Below are 19,025 nucleotides of genomic sequence, written 5' to 3'. Positions count from 1 at the left end.
GGGACATCAATTTACTTGTGTTTACTGCATTTTTATCACTGAGGCGCACATTATGCACTGCATTAGGTGTGTAAAGACTGTCGTCACATGTTGGTAGCAACATGCGTGCCACTTCGGAGTGTGGTCAACAAACAAGATGGTGGCCGTGACGTGTTTCCGGCGCTTGGTTGTTTTTGTAAACGAAAGTGCCGGCACCCATGCAAGTGCAATGTGGCAGTATATTACGCAAATTTATTGAAAATTTTATACGAAAATGTTATGTTGCGAGGAATTCGTTATCACGCATTTCGACTGTATCCCCCAAATTGGCCTGCTGTGAATACTTGAGGAATAGAATTTAGCAAGGGGAATTGCTGCATTATACCGACCCTGTATACTATAGTGCAAACACTAAAGCATAATTCAGTGAAGCATAGTGTGTGTGTTTCAGGAACATGATGAGAATGACCCAACCTGTGCAAACTTGATTGCTACAACGACTGTCACATTGAGGGACGGAAAGGACCTTGTGGCAACCTCTCGAGTGTTCACTCAGCCTTTGACACCAGCACCGAGTGCACCACCACCACCATCTGCACCTTCTTCAGAGACCACTCCAACAATCGTGGTCACCCCTAAATTCACTAGTGGTGAGTTGTGCTCGGCATCGAAAGTGATGCGCAGGATCCCGTGAACAATGCTGATCAAATCTTCTGTTGCATTTTCCTTCTTCTTTATTTTTTTAAGTGTATTATAAGTAGGTGCGCACAAACATTCAGAATTTCAAGTATCAAGTGAATAATCTTGCCTATTTGATCCACTGTTAAAGTTGTCAAACATCAATTTTGGTTTGTATGCAAACGATAGCACTTATTGTAGTGCACAGCTAGAAAGCCTTATGCAAGTGGTAACAGGCAAAGCAACTTATGATAGAACAATCGCGCTGCGTTTGCATCCCTTCAAAACAATATGCAGGCTGGTATTGGTCTTTCCTTCTTCAAACATCTGGTGACGTGCTGTTTCTGTGTTTCAGTACTGTCACTGTCATGGTGTACCAGATACAATTGCCCTTCTGTTGTAGCTTGTATATGAAAGCTCCTCAGTTTATGGCAAGTGCAGTTGTGAATGGCATTACACATATCAAATAATGTAAATAAGCCTTTTTGTATTGTTACGGACTCCAAGCAGCCTTTATATTTCACTTCGTTAAAATATGAAGAAGAAAATATTCAGTGTTTTTCTCTATTGGGAAATTTTAAACCGCCCTTGTTATAACTATGTTATGGAAACCTTTTATTATAATACCAGTTGTGGTAGGTAAACATGAGCATGAGTTGCGATTGAATTTCATTCTCAATTAAATTGCCTTTTGTGACAAGAAACACCGAAGTAGACAACCAAAACTCGCAGTACCATTGTGGTAAACACCAGTAACCTTGGCGATGCCAGAACTACGTCTATTTAGAGCAACTACCGAGCTGATTCCCAAGCTCTTGGCATTAGCTGCGGACATGCCACATTATTTGCAGGGGTTTTCTCGGGAATGTGGGCATCCTTAGTTAGAAGCTGTTGATTGAGACCATTTGCAGTTTGTGTGCCTTATTACCTATGGATGTGCTGGCATTAAATCACTAAATGCCTTTGAAATTTTAATGTTACAATGTGTGGGTTCCACATTCATGTACATACAACACATTCTGCTTAGTGATGCAGCAATGGTCATTACAATACTTTGGGCACACAATAAAGAACCCCAGATGGTCAAAATTAATTGGGACCCTGCTCCTCACTCTCGCGCACATGTACACACACACTGTAACATTTCTTGTAGCCAATATGTTGTTTTGGCATATATATCTATCAAATGCTTAATTCTGTTCACAACAGTGCCTACATGCCAAGGCCTACTTCTATTCTTGTTGACAGCTAGAACAGTATTGAGCTACTTGCACTCTGAAGGATTTGTTAAAGCAAGAGAGCTTGCATGTCCTTCTGCTCAGAGTTAACTTGCTGTTTATAATTTTATTGCTATATATTGCGCAGATTAACTGTGCTTATCATAGGCCAAGCATTAGAGGGCCCTTCATGTTCAGGAGAGTCTACCGTGTAATGATACTTATCCATTGGGTAGCACTTGCTTTGAATTGCAGTGGTGATGCAATTCTGTTGTCTGCTTGCAATGCATTCTGGTCAGAAGCGCATTTTTCCTCCCTCTGGCAGTGGGCGTGGTAAACCAAACTTATATTAACAATGCTATCGGAATTGCTGTCTGTAGTTCTCCTGTCATGAGGCTAAGGAGAATACCGACTTTGTGGCATTAATTTTGATACAATCTTTCATTTGACCTCACTAATTATTCATCTTCTTTCATCTGAACTCATTAATTCCACCTCAGATCTGTACAGTGTTCTTAAATCTCTGCACTTGGAAAATTTTGTTCTGTTTAACACTTGAAGCCTCTGCAGCTTTAATGCAGATGCTAAATTATTTGATCCAATTACAGGATGGGGAGTTCGGCACATTAGTGCATTAACTGAAATATTTTAATGGCAAAGAGGTTAATAGTATGGTTGGAGTAAATGACTGAAATGGAATAGGTGAATGCATGAAGTTTTGCCAAATGTTATGCAGAGGTCCACTTTTTGATAATTTATTGAACTAAAGTTGTCTTTTCTGGTGGTGTTGGCACTGAAGGCTCTGCACCCAGCACACCTGTCAGTCAGCGTCGTGGTGACAAAGGCTTGGAAACTACAACACCAAAAAGGAGCAATTCTGCTGGGAAGCTGCTCTCCAGGGAGCATACTTTTTGCCCCAAAACAGTTATCAAGTCTGAGAGCTGCGGTCCATGTGGCAAACGCATCAAGTTCTACAAGACTGCATACAAGTGCAACCGCTGCCGCTCAGTATGCCATCCAGAGTGTAAAGATCAGGCAAGTTGGTACTTCTGGCTGTACTATGCAACATCCTAAAAACTTGGTACAAGTTGAACGCACGCTGCACCTGCCCTCTTCGCCTTTGTGCTCCAAAACAGTTCCCTGAAAGATGCCAAAGTAGGTCACCTGTACCATGATGTTGCTGATGAGTTAATGTAATTTGCTGGTGCATTTACACAAATTTCACGTGCCGTAGCAGCCAAGTGGTTATGGCATTGCACTGGTGAGCTTGAGGTCGCGGGTGTGATCCCAGTCACGGTGTACGCATTTCTACGAGAGCGAAATGTAAAAAACGCTCATGTACTTAGATTTAGGTGCACATTAACTCTTTCAGTACCACGCCCATTGGACATTGTTAGCCCGATAGTTTGAAATGCCGGTTTCGAGACTTTCCGGGCCGCCCACAGAGACACTGCGCTATTGGACATGAAAGAGGAGTGCTATTCTTTCGTTTCTTAAGAAGTTCACTTTTCCCCCTCAGGCAGTGATTTTCAAATGCGCTCCAAATTTTTTGTGAAAAGTAGAAAGCAAAAATGGCCGCCCGCTATTGATGGTTTGAAACGCCGCTTTCGAGACCTTCCATGCCAGTAACGGACACACTGCGCCATAGGACATGACGGAGGACAACTATATTTTTGTTTTCTAAGCAGCTTGCCTTTTCCTCACATGGCGTTTATTTCTTAACGCACTCTGCATCGGAGGATGCCCACAAGGCTTATTTGGCTGCAGCAGCTGAAGCAAAGCAGGCTGACCCTCAGGTGGGCCTTGCTATGAATCAGGCAGAAGTAGAAGCGAAATGGGCTAAGCATCATGCAGATGACAAATAACAACAGCATAAACTGAGGTAAAGCAGTGCAAGCGGAGGCGGCAAAACGTAGAGCAGGAAAGGCCGCAGAGGTGGAGTGGCAACATCTTCTGCACATTGGAACAACGAATTCCACCAAACGAGACGTGTGAGACCTATTTCTGTCGGATCGACCATTAAAGGGACACTAAAGGCTAATACTAAGTCGACGTGGACTGTTTAAATACCATTCCAGAAACATCGCAACGCTCGTTTTGTGCCAAGAAAAGACTTAGTCTACGAGAAAATTGCATCTGAAGGGTTCGAATACCTTTCTCAAAATTCGCATCTCCCGCCACCCAACTGGGGTCCTGAGTGGTGACGTTGCATACGCCATCACCACCCTTTTCTGCCATCGGTGAGGGAAATGGCCTCCGACAAATGGTGGTACCGAGCCAAGACAGATAAAATCAGAGCGGCGGATTCTCCGCTGCAGCTGCTTTTTGGTGAACTGGTGTAGACCGTTTGGGCATCTCGCGACATCACATGGAAGTTGAATTCTCTGCTACTTGCAGTTTGTGCATGTTTTGCAAGCCAGCAAAACCAGCGCAGCAGTACACGATAACTACTGAAACGCGAAAGCGTGGGGGGCGAGCAGTCGAGAGAAAATGAAACCGTTCAACCGCCCACATCGTTGTCAAGGGTAATTTCAAAGTTTTTTTGTCTAAACATGACATAGAACGGGACAAGTGGCATTTTGTTTCGTCTTATAATACAATACGAGGATATTTTGTGCGATGAGGGGTTGACTACTAATGACAGAATTTAACTGAGGAGTGCTTTCGTCATTGGGCAAGTACTTGAATCTCCCGGGGGAGTTGCTAATCATGTCTTGCATTTACCTCAATTTCTCAATTATTAAGGCTCTGTTCGCGGTAATATTCACGCCTTAGAGATTCTCGAGCACTAATCACTTTAGCTTGACTTAATATTTGCCTTTAGTGTCCCTTTAATTCTTTTTCTTTTTTTCAGAGAAGGTGCAAGCCTCCTTTGACCCAAACCATTCTTTTCCTTTTTCTTTATGTATTCTATACATTTTTTTCTTTATATACAGTCGACTCTCGTTACAACAGACCCTGATAATCCGACACAAAAAAAAAACGTCAGTTTTATCTGAAGTACGCAATTTCCGAGACTCCTTACTTACGAAACTTTCGTCGTGATGTCTAACAACTTTATTGCAAAGAGTGAGTGACGAACGTCCAAATTAAAAAAGAAAAATGTCGCAGTTTCGCCCGAAAGGCGAAGAATTGATTGGGATAGAAAATTGAGAGAAGCGCGGCACCAGCCGCGAGCGAATTGCCCTTCATGCTGTCTCTTGCTTCAAGGCAAACGTCGAAAGCACAGCACATACGAAGCTACTGGCGCTGGGTGCACTTTGTCCACATAGCAGATCGCTTTCAAGATACAGCGTCCGCACCTTCAGCAGTAGCCACTGGAGTAGAACCCCCCCCCCGTCCGCGACTCGCGCACGAAAGGAAGTACCCCGCTTTCCTCCCTCCCTCTTGCGCAAGATATTGAGCATCACATCGCTTTCGAGATACAGCGCCCGCGCGGGTGCGCACCTTGTCCACATCGCAGATGGCTTTCAAGATACGGTGCCCCGTGGGCAAGCACCTTGTCCACATCGCAGATTGCTTTCAAGATACGGTGCCCCGTGGGCAAGCACTTTATCCACATCGCAGATCGCCTCCGAGATACGGTGGCCGCGCCGTACGCAGCAGCCGCTGGAGTAGTCCCCATTCTCTCTCTCCTCCCCGGCTCTCCGTGCCTCGCGCGCGAAAGACATGTTTCCGCCTCACCTTCCTTCCTCCATCGCGCGAGATGTTGAGCCGCGATCGTCGGCTGACCCTCGTAAGTCAGTTGTCAGCCCGTGTCGACACATCAAAAGTCTGTTTTATATGCCCGATTTTCACAAAAATTGCCGCTAATTTCATCCGCTGTAGCCGATAGCCCATTGTAGCGTGGTCCGTTAAAAGCAAACTTCGTTCCATTATTAAAATAGGCATACCAAGCTAAGGTTGAAAAATGGTCCGTTATATCCGAAAGTCTGTTGTACGCAAGTCTGTTGTAACGAGCATAGACTGCTTATGCTTAAATTATAGGACGCATGAAACGAAACCATTTTTAAAATTTTTTTTTTTTTTCATATTTTTTGGCCATGGTCCGGCCTTAATCAGTACATTTTGACCTTCCCTGATGAATATTCAAGTACCTGAAATCACTGGATCCAAAGACATGTCTGAATTCATTATATATATATAATATGGGCATCTACTAGTCTGCTCTGTGGCACTGCCGTGGCCGTTGTGCTGTAGTTCCCACCTAATTCAGTTGCTCAAATTTGCGTCGCCTCATACAGCTTGTCTCATTAATAATGTTACTGGTTACATGCAATTCGTTACTAAAAAAAAATAACAAAATTACAGTGAGCGCTGCTGAGTAAAAAAACAATCAATTGCAAAACTACCAAACAAATGTAATTGATTACATGTAATTTGTTACATACAAGTCTGATATATATATATATATATATATATATATATATATATATATATATCATACACATGCACAGTTAAACCTCGATGTAACAGTCGGTAAAATCTGCAATTTGCGCCGCTATATCAAAATTTTGTTGTATTGAAATTCAATCTTTTATGCAAATGAGTAGAGTCGCCGATCGATTTTTCTTGCATGGTTGCATGGGAAGGGGCTGCAGAATTTTCAGAAATATAGGGCAATCGAAAAAGAAATTGAATGAGAAAACAATTAATTTTGATAAATTTGGGAGTCGGCGACGAACGATACAGTTTCATGCCACATACGTCAACAATATCTTTTCGGCGGTACGAATTAAGCGAAGCCAGCCGCACTTTCACGCGCACTCCGCCCCCGCGGCTAATAGCGGCGCCCGCACTGGGACGGCGCTGTCAAGAGAAGTGCCGGCAGTGGCAAGCGAATGCTTTGTCCGCCTCTCGCTCCAACGGGTCACCAAAACTCGAGATTATGCAACCTCCAATGCTAAGCACGCGGTAAGACAGCTTACATGGTGCCACACCGTCTCGGCATGCCCCCTCTGCGTGCGCGGCAAATTGCCTCTAAAGCAGGGTGCGCGGCTGCATATGTGCTTAGCTGCACTTACAACCATGCGCAGCCACGGCCGAGACGCGCATCAACTTACCCCCCACTCTGCACCCCCCCCCCACGCTCGCTCCCCTCCCCCTCTTTGCCTTTGTGCATGCGGGAAGGCAGCACTCGTGAAGCCACCATCTTTCTTCTCTCACCCTCGCACACTTTCACTCGCACCTAAAGCTCACAGTACGCGCGGCACGATAGCATCTTATCGCACTTGGACTTTATGCGGAACACGATGCGGCTCCACTTAGGCGGTCGCTCTTATCTCGCCGCGTGTGGCTGGAGAGGTGCGTTTGCAAACAGCCACTTGTGATTCAAGCATTTGTCTATCTGCATCCACCAGTCTCCATTTATAGTCTCTGCATTCTTTTGCGACAGCAGTGAAATATCATTATATTGAAATGGCATACAAACTCCATTTGTTATATTGAAGTTCTAAATGCATGGTGTTCTATGGACAAGAGGTTATGAAAAGTTAAATATTTCATTATATCGAGAATTTTATTATATCAAAGTTCGTTATGTTGAGCTTTAACTATATATGTGTATATATATTAAACATGCACAAAAACGTACCACAACACCCCAAGCACAGAACAAGAACCACCTGATGAATTACTTGGGCGTTGGATGTATGCGGATAAATTTGAATGTCAGAGTATGTGTGATGGCTTAATGATCTGTGAATCTCATTGCAAAATGCTAAATTAAATAGTCATCAACAACTCTTTACATTTGCCTCTAGTACAGCTATTATGCTTTAAAATGTTGTTTATTCGGATTTCACAAGGCTGCAAGAAATGTCCGAATTAACTGAATGTAGAATTGTCGAGGGTATCAAGAAAACAATGAACAGATGCCTACTAGTACGTCAACATCCTTTTATTTACTGAACTAATTGGCAGATCCTGTTTCTACTTTGCAGAAAAGCAGTGCAGAAGCTGCAATTCTCATGTCGCGACTTCCTTCTCACCACAACCACAGTGCGCATTTTCATCTGAGACACGCTTTTCACTACCACTTGCAGATCTTGATTATTTTTTTTGCTAGTGAGCTGGTCGCCAACAGATCGTCCATCCATCGTGATGTAGTCTGCACTCTTTACCCTCGACAGCTTCTGCCATGTTGGTGGTATTACGCACGCAGCTATTGCATCGAGCCAAAACGAAACCGCGGTCACTATTGACACAATCATGGACGGTAACTACGCAGTTATGAAGGCACACACGGCCAACTCGGAGTTATGTGCGGTGGTAAATACAAGAATAAAGGCTGTAAAGGCGCAACTAGCCACAAAGTGTTCCAGCGTTCCTGTCACTCACATACGGTGCCTGCTGATGGCTATGGAGACGTGGACTCCACTGCCTTCGTGTTCGCAAATTTGCTCCCTGGGCTATGCAGCTACATTAGTAATAGGGGTGGACTTTTTTTTTTTTCTTTTTTCACCCTTTTTGAAAACAGTTTTGCGATTCTAGCTCTTATTGTTATCTTTGAAGGTTTACATATATATATATATATATATATATATAATATTTCAAGGCTGAAAATCGTTCAGAGGTTTTTGAAATGTTCATCCTTTCAGTCTTGGGATTTTTCGAAAGGGACACACCTCTAGAGTCTGCGTCTTTTTTTTTTCTCGGATAACATAAAATGAACGCAACGCTTTACTTTAGGTTATTCAGAAGAGGAATGTGACTGATAATAGCAAATGTACTCTTAGTATGGTCCTCACTAGAGATTAAAAAATGCATGGGTATGTCAGTGACATGGTGGAACAGAAACACAGAAACATGCTGGTAAGTCAGTGGCACTGAAAGAGTTTAGCACCAATAGTTACCTACTTACTCAACATTGACACTTGGTATTTGAGGCACTTATGCACATCTGTTAGTGGTAGTTCATGTCTTGATATTTATGCACAACACTATTTAGCATAATGAGATGCTCCCTGTGGCCAATTTAGCATTTGCACATGCCTTTGCATAAAGTAATGACAAGTGAATTTTCTTCCAGCTACGAGGTTGAATGAACACGCACCAGCCGTAGCACACATTCTTATGCGTTGACGACAGATTGAATTTGAATGTTCAACTAAAGATGGTTCTGCTCCTGTAAAAAAAAAAAAAAAGTGCTCAGGCTTCTGCTGCTAAAGAGTTTGGCACATAATGTTCAGGATTCACAGAATTGGTAAAACAAACACTAACACCATTATTCACAATTTGTGAGAGCATGGTGCAGTGACAACCTTCCTCGCTTTCTTTAGATCTATTTTATCAGATGCTACACAAAGCAGTAATGCCTTAGGAAACAGTTTGAGTATTGGTAACGTTTGAATATTGGTAACGTCACGGTGTTGTGTAATCGTCAGAGTGCACACTTTTTAATCTTTCTCATGGCCCGGCTAAGAGAGATATGGAGATAAGATTTGGTTTCAGAGAGGTGAAGAAGTGGAGATGGGAATGTAAAATTTTAAGGTTGTTTGGTAGTTATCGTAGTAGTAATTAGTCGCTAAAAATGCGCTAAATCGAGGGCTAGTGGCATGCTAGCTAAGGGCAGCAGGAAGAAATTAGCGATGCCGAGCTTGCGAAGTCACGTTAACTGCAATGTTATAGTTGTTCACAGCTGGGGAGACATCACTTTCTGGTCGCGCAATGGGGCTATCGGGTGAGGAAGTGGGACCTCATACTGGCACCATGTGACGTCTTGAGTGAGGTTTAAATGGGCTCCTTGTGAGACCAAGCAATTTGAAGATGAGCCAAGTCTTTCTGATTGTCTCAATGATGTGGAAAGAGCAGACGTTTGAGCTTGTATATAGGAACAGGTTCAAACTGCTTTGCGCACTAAATTGCTTAAACTCTGACCTCGAAAATTTATTATATAGTTTTGGCTGTGTACCAGTCTACAAAGAACATATAACAGCCACAAGAATTTTTTTTAAGTGCTGTAATAGCAAAGTTACAGGCATTTGATGAACCGCTATGCAGCCATCAAGGTTCCTCCTTCACCTTCGCTGCCCTCCCCATAGATGCTTTCTCCTACTCTCTGCACACTCTCCAAACTCCATGCAGTGCAACGAAAGCTACGGGTCACATTAACACCAGAAAAAAGGCTCCTCCATTGTCTGCCCCTAATCACCCTCCGCACAACATCGACTAAATGGAAGCTTCCCTGAGGAATCGGTTGCACCCCATGGGTGCACCGTTTTCCTTCTTGGAGCACACAGCCAGCTCTTGTCATGTTGGCAGTCTTGTACCTGGTTGGCCAACCAATTGACAACTTTTACTCGAGTTGTGTCATGCACAGAACCCTGCTGGTGTTATGGCATCCTAAGAAGAGGCCAGAAAAGCCTGGAGAGGAGCACAGGATTGTTATTTGAATTTGCAGCTTTTCCACAGCGCATAATACTGCCCTGTTTGCCAAAGATGATCGTCGCAGTATTCTGTGCATGATGCGTATGTTTATTTAGGTGTTAAATATGTCATAGGAGGTTTTAGGAGCCTTCTGATACTAAAAGTGTGTCGATTTTGAATATTTTTAAGGGACTTGTAGTTTAATTCCCATGAAGATTAATCCTTGTAGGAGGCTCTGATTGACTGAAACAGTGGTGGCAGCTATACTGTATTGTTGAATTGAGAAGTCTTAACAAATTGCTTGTGAGCCATAGCTTGAGTTGCACACTTTGAGTCCTGCTGTTCGTTAGGTGACTTCCAAGACAAAACAGTGCTGCTCCTGCTTGTTTGCTTCACTGTGCTGTTGATCATGCCCACCCAAAGTCAATTTATCTTTTGCATAAAACACATGGCAATGCTTGTTTTTGCCTGTGTACTTGTGAAAATCATTCGATTGAGTAATTATATTTGTACGGTAGAACTCCATTAATGCATTTTTCAAGGGACTACATAAAGAAAACCTAACAGCCGGGAAAACGTAACAGTGAAGAAGGGCATGAATCACCACAGCACTGTCATAGACAGCTCTGAATGGCTGCCAGTACAGTTATTAGATGTCACTGTGCTCGTACTGTGACCAGCGAAAGGTGCATGTGCACATTTATATTTAAGGAACACATACTGTATACTGTGACAGTGGCCCTTTTTCAGTCTTCATATGCTTCACTATGATATTTTGTGTATGCTTCACCTCATAACATGTCTTTATTGGGGCGAAGCTTACTAAAGAGAACTGACCAATTACGCAACGCATATAATACCTTTGCTGGCCCCAAAATAAATGTAGCCTGTGCCCAGCAGGTGTGGCCGGGTGTGTATGGTTCCCCGTAAGTTTTAGCTGCTGCACACCTTTTCGGGTGCTTCGCTAACGCGACTGCTCTGTACACTTTTTCTTCCAATGCTTGTTCAGCACCTGGCTTGTGCAACTTCAGTCGCTCATTCAAACTCAAGTGCTTCAATATTCTGGTCGCTTGTTGCAATGTGCGAGAGCAAATTTCCCTCTGCAGCACTAAATTTTCCTTACTGCTGCGTTCAAACGTAACGCAAGATGCAGGAATAGTACAGAATGGCGACGTATGAAGTGGGAACATGACACTACATGGCAGTCAATGGCATTTAGGTCAGCACCATGAAAATGACATAGCGGTCGTGAAAATGCAACAGTGAGGAATGTATCAATGGAGCTTCATTGTATAATGTTCTGTGTTCTCTGCCGAATGGGAACTTCATTTGACGAGCTCTGGCACATTGCAGCCACCTGCCAGTGTGTGCAAGCCTAGTAGTGGGCCTACAGTTTTTATTGTAACTGGATTTACATGACTGCTGCTGCTACATGAACCAATCTGGGTGCGTTCTGACAGAGGCTGTCATGATGGGCGTCCATGATAATGTGGGCCTGGATGTGTACACTCTGCCGCTTGCAAAATGGTTATCGTTGGGCTCTGTCATCATGTGTTATGTGACTTGTTTTGAACAGGTACCTTTGCCTTGCATTACGGCCAGCCAGACACCTACACAAGGAGGAGCTGCAGGCCGCCGGGGCACAATTATCTCTGATCATGTGCCATCCATGCCTCCAATGGTACCTGCTCTTGTTATCCACTGCATACAAGAGGTGGAACGACGAGGGCTGCGAGATGTCGGACTCTATCGGTAAACGCTTTTTGCATTTGAACTTGTCGACTTCAATTTATGTGAATGTGCAGCCTCTCATGCTGGCTGAAAATTTTTTTACCATTTTCCATGTAGAAAGCATGGAATGCCACGGTACTAGTCAGTTTCACTGGGCAGTCTTGCCATAGGTTGCTGAAACTATGGGCCTGATAATACATTCTAAAGCTGAGCTCTCAACTTCAGGCAGTGTTTGCTATCAAAAACAGTCATGCCCATTTAGAACAACACATGGCCATTATTTATCTGTACTCTAATTGTGCAATTTTGGCCCGGTGCACATCCACTACTGGCACCAATGTGTACAACTGCACACCCCATGAAGATGTAAGCATGTGCAAATAGTAGATTTTGAGTACGAATTGAATTTTTAATAGCTGTTGTGCAGAGAAGTGGCTGCAAACTTGTATGCATAGGAACTACTGTATCTTGGAATTTATGACTTGGTTCTGTGGAACAATGGGACCAAAATTTAGTTCAGTAGTACTCGTTAACTAATGTCAGATACACCCGCCGTAGTGGCTTAGCGGTTATGGTATTGCACTGCTAAGCACAAGGTCGCAGTATCAAATCCTGGCAGCAGCGGCTGCATTTCGATGGGGGCAAAATGCAGAAACGCCTGTGTCTTGCTTTGAGGGCATGTTAAAAATCCCCTGGTGGTCAAAATTAATCCAGTGTCCTCACTACGGTTCGCCTCATAATCAAAATTATTGTTTTGGCATGCAAAACCCCAGAATTCAATTCCATTCAAATGTCAAGGATACATAGAATTTAATGAATTGCAAAGCATGATGCAACTACCTTTGTGCATGTAGGAAGTGAATGAGAACACAAAAGTAAAACAACGCACAAATCAACAATGTAGACTTCTGCAATAACTACAGAAAATATAAACAAAAGATAGTTCCGTACCAATGCTTTTATTCTGGTTAGATGTCTCGGTGTTCATACCATAGCCAGAGATGGCATGTGCACACAAGGAACGTGTACTGAGCCCTGTTAGTGTCCCTTTCCACCCTTGGTATGCTTCGCTGCACGGCAAATATGGTTCACCGCATAACACGCTTGTATTGCGGCGAAGCTGAATATAGGGAACCGATCATTGTACACCTTTTGAAGCAAATATCGAATAGAACAATATTTGAAATTACTATTTGGAAATCCAAATATTTGCACACAACAAGAATACCTCAAAATCAGCACGAACAGAAATATTTGAAGCATGCTATATACATGTTAAAGCACTTATTGCATTTGCACTCCAAAATTTCTTGACATGTGCCATGACCACATGAAGCCAAGGAAAACATTGGGGGAATTAGCTGTTGTTGAAACTGAACTGTAGAAACTGTAGAAGATAATGATACTGTAGAACTGTAGAAGATAATGAAGAAAAGGGAGATGAAAGTGGACAAAGATAACTTGTCGGCGGTGGGAGCCAAACTCGCAACTTCCGCATTACGCGTGTGTTGCACTACCAATTGTGCCACGGCGATGGCTATCAATCCATCCACTAACTTGGGTATTTATGCTTACTTCATGGCCACAGAGTTGGCAGACGACAGAGACAATGCATGCACTTTCATGTTTCCTAGGTGACACGGGCTTGGACTCACGCCTGTGATACCAGTTGTGTAGTGTGTCCTTCACCTCGTTCCTCCCATTATCATCCCCCATTGTGACCCTTTTTCTTCCCCTCTTCCCCTTCCCTTACGTAGAGTAGCAGGCCAGATGCTCCATTATCCGGCCGACCTCTCTACATTTTCCAATCATTAAAATACTTCTTATGCTTACTAGATCTAGCCCTAGGAGATCACCCACTCAGAGCCATGGTGGGTGAAGTGTGCATGTTACATGTGCCAAGTACAATGTAGACTCCTGTGTGTTTGTTGCGACAGTGTTATCATTTAGTGCGTTCTCTTGTTTCGTTATTTTTTCCAATAATGATTTGGACTAAGTTGCGTTACGTGTGTGGAGCCTTATTTGGCCATTATCTTAGAACCAAGTTATACATTATAAATTGTATGTCGCTCTGGAATTTTGATACCCATAACGAACTATTTATGAGAGTATTGAGTCCAGTGAGACATACTAATTTATGGCACCTTTGTTCGTTTCGGAGCACTCCTACAGTGCTGCCAATGTAAGGCACCAACTAACCTTTCTAAGAGCCATGACATGGTAGTTCTACTATTCTCAGTTTATCATTGATGGTATACTGAGAGTGGGGGGGCTGATGTGGTTATACAGTAGACTTCCGTCAATTCGACTGACTGGACTGAGGAAATTGGTCTAATTATCCAGCAGGCTAAATGAAACAATACACAAAACTTTGAAACATACCGCTGATTCATAGTACATATTTTCATCAATTCTAAAACGACCTCGAATCAAATGCTTACCCACTTTTTATGAGTTCAAAGTAGAAAACTAACATAAAAATTACATTACAGTTTCTAAGCAAACTAAAAATTGAACATGCACTCAATATTTTATCAAGAAAACTGTACCATGCCTTCAATTTCTGTCAATAAGAAAAGGACAAAACCAGCAAACTTTACCTTCACAAAATGGAACTTTATTTGCCTTATGTCCATTGTCATCATTCTTCGACAGCACTTTATCACTGTCTATTAGCCCCGCAAATCCCAACATATTTGATAAGCTGAATTTGATGCCTAAACACTGAGTGCAGGGAACCCAGTATAGAACCCATACTAGCGTTTTTGATATGCTAGAGAGAGTTTTCAGTTGTGAATAGTTCAGCAAATCAATTACTAATTAAGTCATTACCATACTAATTCATTTTTACTCAATTATCGTTTCACTGTTTTCTTTGTACCAATGGCCAGAAATAAATGTCAACAAGTTGTTATTTTATTTGATCTGGTATGGCGATCGGGCTTTGTGAGGTTAAGAACCACAGCATGTTGCCTTCTTACAGTTGATAGGGCATAGTGATAGTATGCATTTATCAAATGACTCTGGAACAATTTCAAATGGGATTGTGGCCCAAGCCTAGACTGACCACTTCGCTAGTTCGTTCTGCAACGCATACATTTCTCTCGAATGCCAAGAACATGTGGTGCTACTTTTTGCCACTATCTTAACATGTAAGATAACTTAATGTTTGAAAGTTTGTTCTGTTGCCAGCCAGGGAGATAATCTTAAGTGTATAATTGAGGTCGAGGGAATCGGAAAGGATGAGAAAGCAAACAAAAACAAGGAAACAAAAAACGCCAATAGCTAACTAAAAGTCACGTGATCTAACACCTACGTGATATTGAAGGCGCTGGCATTTTGAAGTAAAGGAATGCACAGAACAAATTGCCCTTAGTATGGAGAGGCCACACAGGTGGTGAGGGCAGACATTGCTTTAGATGCAGTCGGTTATATCAGTGTTGTGCTTACATGACGCCATGATTGTACCTCAATAACTTTGTCAGTTTAATTGCAAAATAAAGAGCAGCAAAGGTCTGCCAGGAGTGAGTTCATTGCAGTGCATCTATCTCTAGTTTCGACTGAGCAAACAAGGATGTTTATTTCAGCTTATAATGGGAAAGGGAATTTACAACGTTATATATATATATCACTTCTGCACCTTAAATTCATTTACTGCATTGTGAACTGTTCTAATGTCTTACTTATTTCATTAGCAAAAATTAAAGCATTCTATGTCGTAGAATTGGGGCATAAACATTCTATGATGTCGCAAGCTTCCCAATTAACAGCATGCAGAGGCCTCTCAAGGAACCTTGAGAGGCTTCTGCGTGAAGCTTGAGAGGCCTCTGCACGAAGCAGCTGCCGAAGTAGAATGTCCTTCCGGTGCCTCACACTACAGAGGACGGCGAGCTTCCTCCCTGCTTTCCTCCTCTTGTGCACACAAGATTGAGCCACTACCGTTGGGCGACTCTCACAAGCTTCACTCACATACAGCATACGGCGCACGGCGACGACGATGGCAGAAATGCGCCTGGAGTGTCCGTATAATTGAAAAAAGAAAAAAAGGCGTGCATTAGAATGGGGTAAATACTGTAACAATTCATTGTGAGCTACCGTTTTCTCTTCGAAATCTTCCTGGGGAAGCCCGAAAATAAGCGTTTTCGACAGGAGATCATGTGTGTTTGACACATTCACTCTACCCCATGCACTTCCAAGACAGATGCTGCCGCTACAAGATTTGCCAGTTAGTATTATCCGGCAAAGGCTAATTTCAGGACCGAAATAATGAATGTTTGGTCCCATAAGAACGTAAGGGCACTGGCTGAGATCTTCGGTCAGGACGAATTAACTGGAAAACCAAATTAACCAGAGTCAAATAAGTTCTACTGTACATGCAAATAAAATTTGATCTGTCAGCACACATTTCAACACGTAAATTTAAATTCGAAATCACTGCCTCTAAACTCCTCCCTCCAACAGTGACCGCCATTTTACCATGGCTTGTGTTATGTCAAGAAGTGTGGGGCCACTGCTGTGTCATCTGCTTCGAAACATTCTGAAACCTTGTATGCGCCAAGCAAACCCATTGCTGTGTGAGTGCATCTCGGGCTGACTACCAAGATGCACATGCGAATATGAGACTGTGTATACTGCGCACATTGATCACGTAGAACACACTTTGTTTTGTCACCCAGCAGTATTATCAGACTGTTGTATGATTCAAGTGCAATGTAAAAAAAACTCTAATACAAATTTTTTACCCCCACTGAATGTCCTCAAACTTTGCCAACTAGCTATCAGACGTGTGCAATCTAACATGTGCTGCATAATTCAAGCTCAAATTTGGTGTAATGGCCCCAGATTCAGCTCCAATATCATATTTTTGCATGTATAACCTTCACCAAAAATTCAAAAAAATTCGGAGTAAAGTCTGGATGTGGGTTATATGCAAATTCCATCTTGAAGTGTGGGTTCATGGCAGTGTGCACTGTGCTGACGTGAAGCCACGCCTCAAGGCAAGGCTCTTTGCCATTCAAAGTTTTGCTATTTCCTAGGGAATCCCACCCTTTCCCCACCTCTACATGTTGAAGCTCCCTTCTCCCCTCTTTCATGGTCACCCATTCTCCTCCTCTTTACGACTCGCCATTTGTCATTAGTAGTTAGCGAATCGCACACGCAGCACCAGTAAACTCGTACATCACCCGTTGCCGTGGTGCTCCCCGAGTCCACCAAAGTGCTTCGCGATATGGCGGTGAGCCAAATCATCTGGATTTTCTGCTCGGTCATGTTTGGAACATCGCCATTGCCCATGCGAGGGCTGCTCCTTCTGTGCTGTGATCCGATTCAATTCACATCGCATATCAAGGGACTGATTTGTCTGCAATAACATCCAGCATGTGATTTCAGCTTTATCATTATCATGGGGAGCAGAGCCGCTGGCTGAAGATACGACGTGGACGAGTTGTGCATCCCTCTGAAATTATCATTCAGAGATGCCATTAGAATGACCTGCTGGCCTTGCAGGATTAGGTGATTTTTCACAAATGGCACTTTGTGTGACATGCCATTGATATATTCGGCTGAAAGGACTTGTTACTGGGAAGGTGGTACGTGTACTACAGTTAACTCTTGTTACAACGGACCCTGATAATCTGGAAAAAAAAAAAAAGTCTGTTTTATCCGAAGTCCGTAATATCCGAAATGCCTCACTTCCAAAGTTTTCGTCACGATGCCTAACGACTTTATTGCAAAGAGTGAGTGACGAATGTCCAAAGCAAAAAAAAATAGTTGTAGTTTCACCCGAAAGGCAAAGCATCGATTGCGATAGCAAATTAAGCAAGATAAGCACAACAGCAGCAGCGAGTGAATTGACCTTCACGCTGTCTCTCGCTTCAACGCAAGCTAAACGTCGAAAGTACAGCGCATACGAAGCTACTGGCACTGGCTGCCCCTTGTCCACATTACAGATCGCTTTGAAGATGAGGTCTGCATGGGCGTGCACTTCATTCACATCACAGATTGCTTTCAAGATACGGCGTACATGTGGGCACACACTTTGTCCCCATTGCAGATCGCTTTCAAGATACAGCGGCTGCACCGTAAGCAGCGGCCACCAGAGTAGAACCCACCGCTGCCTCACGTGCGAAAGAAGACTGCACCTTACCACCCCGCCTTCCTCTCTCGCGCACGCAATATTGAGCTGCAATCATCGGCTGACCCTCGCAAGTCAGTTGTCAGCCCGTGCGGACACGGCAAAAGTATGTTTTATATGCCCGATTTTGGCAAAAAATTGGTGCTAATTTCATAGCTGTAGCCGATAGTCCATTGTAGCATGGTCTATTAAAACACAAACTTCATTGCATTAATCAAATAGGTAGAACAACTAAGGCTGAAATATGGTCCGTTTTAACGAGCATAGACTGTAGTTGTAATCCGACTAGTAACCTAGCTAAACAGGACATGTATGTCACGTTTTATGTAATATTAAATAATCTCTCAAAATCTCGCATAATAAAGTGCATAAATGTACATCAAGTTTGGCCAGACTGTAATACAGTGAACTCTCACTTGAGTGAACTTCAAGGGACCGAAGGAAATAGTTCACTTAACTGAAAGTTCACTAAACTGAATATTCACTAGACCAACATAAGACACGGCATACAGAGTCAAAAATTTGAAGTGTAATTCATGGAGCAAAAGACATGGCATCCATAGTGTTAGAAATGTGTGAAATGGAATTTGTACATATCAATGAAAAACGCACCACGTTGGTCGTCTGTGTGCACACGCGGGACTGACGAGACTGCAAAGAAAGAGACGACGTCCATGCCACGACTAGCCAGTTGGAAAAAAGACACACACCACGTGGTTTGTGGTGTGACAGATCGCCGCTTTGCTCTGGCGGCGTTGTAAGCGCCAGCGATGTTACTTTGTTCATGGCCTCCGAGATTACATGCTTGCTCGTTCTGTGCGGGCGATTTCGGAGGCCATGCCTCGTTGCCGTTCGTTTTCCGCACCGCCACTTTGCCCCAGGGGTGCTGTAGCGCCAGCGACGTTACATTGCCGCTGGAG

The 19,025-nt window shown here is 43.2% G+C and overlaps 1 protein-coding gene across 2 annotated transcripts in view; it reads left to right on the top strand.

The window, feature by feature from the left end:
- Positions 1–19,025, top strand: part of LOC126547091 (rac GTPase-activating protein 1-like) — a 72,812-nt gene that overhangs the window by 9,821 nt on the left and 43,966 nt on the right. For both annotated transcript variants that reach the window (XM_055062886.1, XM_050194950.3), the window contains exons 7-9: positions 431–629; positions 2,674–2,909; positions 11,818–11,993. In XM_055062886.1, coding sequence (XP_054918861.1) covers positions 431–629; positions 2,674–2,909; positions 11,818–11,993 — 611 coding nt within the window. The remainder of the gene's footprint in view (positions 1–430; positions 630–2,673; positions 2,910–11,817; positions 11,994–19,025) is intronic.

This window comes from Dermacentor andersoni, chromosome 1 (assembly GCF_023375885.2).
Source record: "Dermacentor andersoni chromosome 1, qqDerAnde1_hic_scaffold, whole genome shotgun sequence".
In the NCBI taxonomy this organism is placed as follows: Eukaryota; Metazoa; Arthropoda; class Arachnida; order Ixodida; family Ixodidae; genus Dermacentor; species Dermacentor andersoni.
Note: the sequence above shows the minus strand (reverse complement) of the source record. Positions and strands in the feature narration are given on the sequence as shown.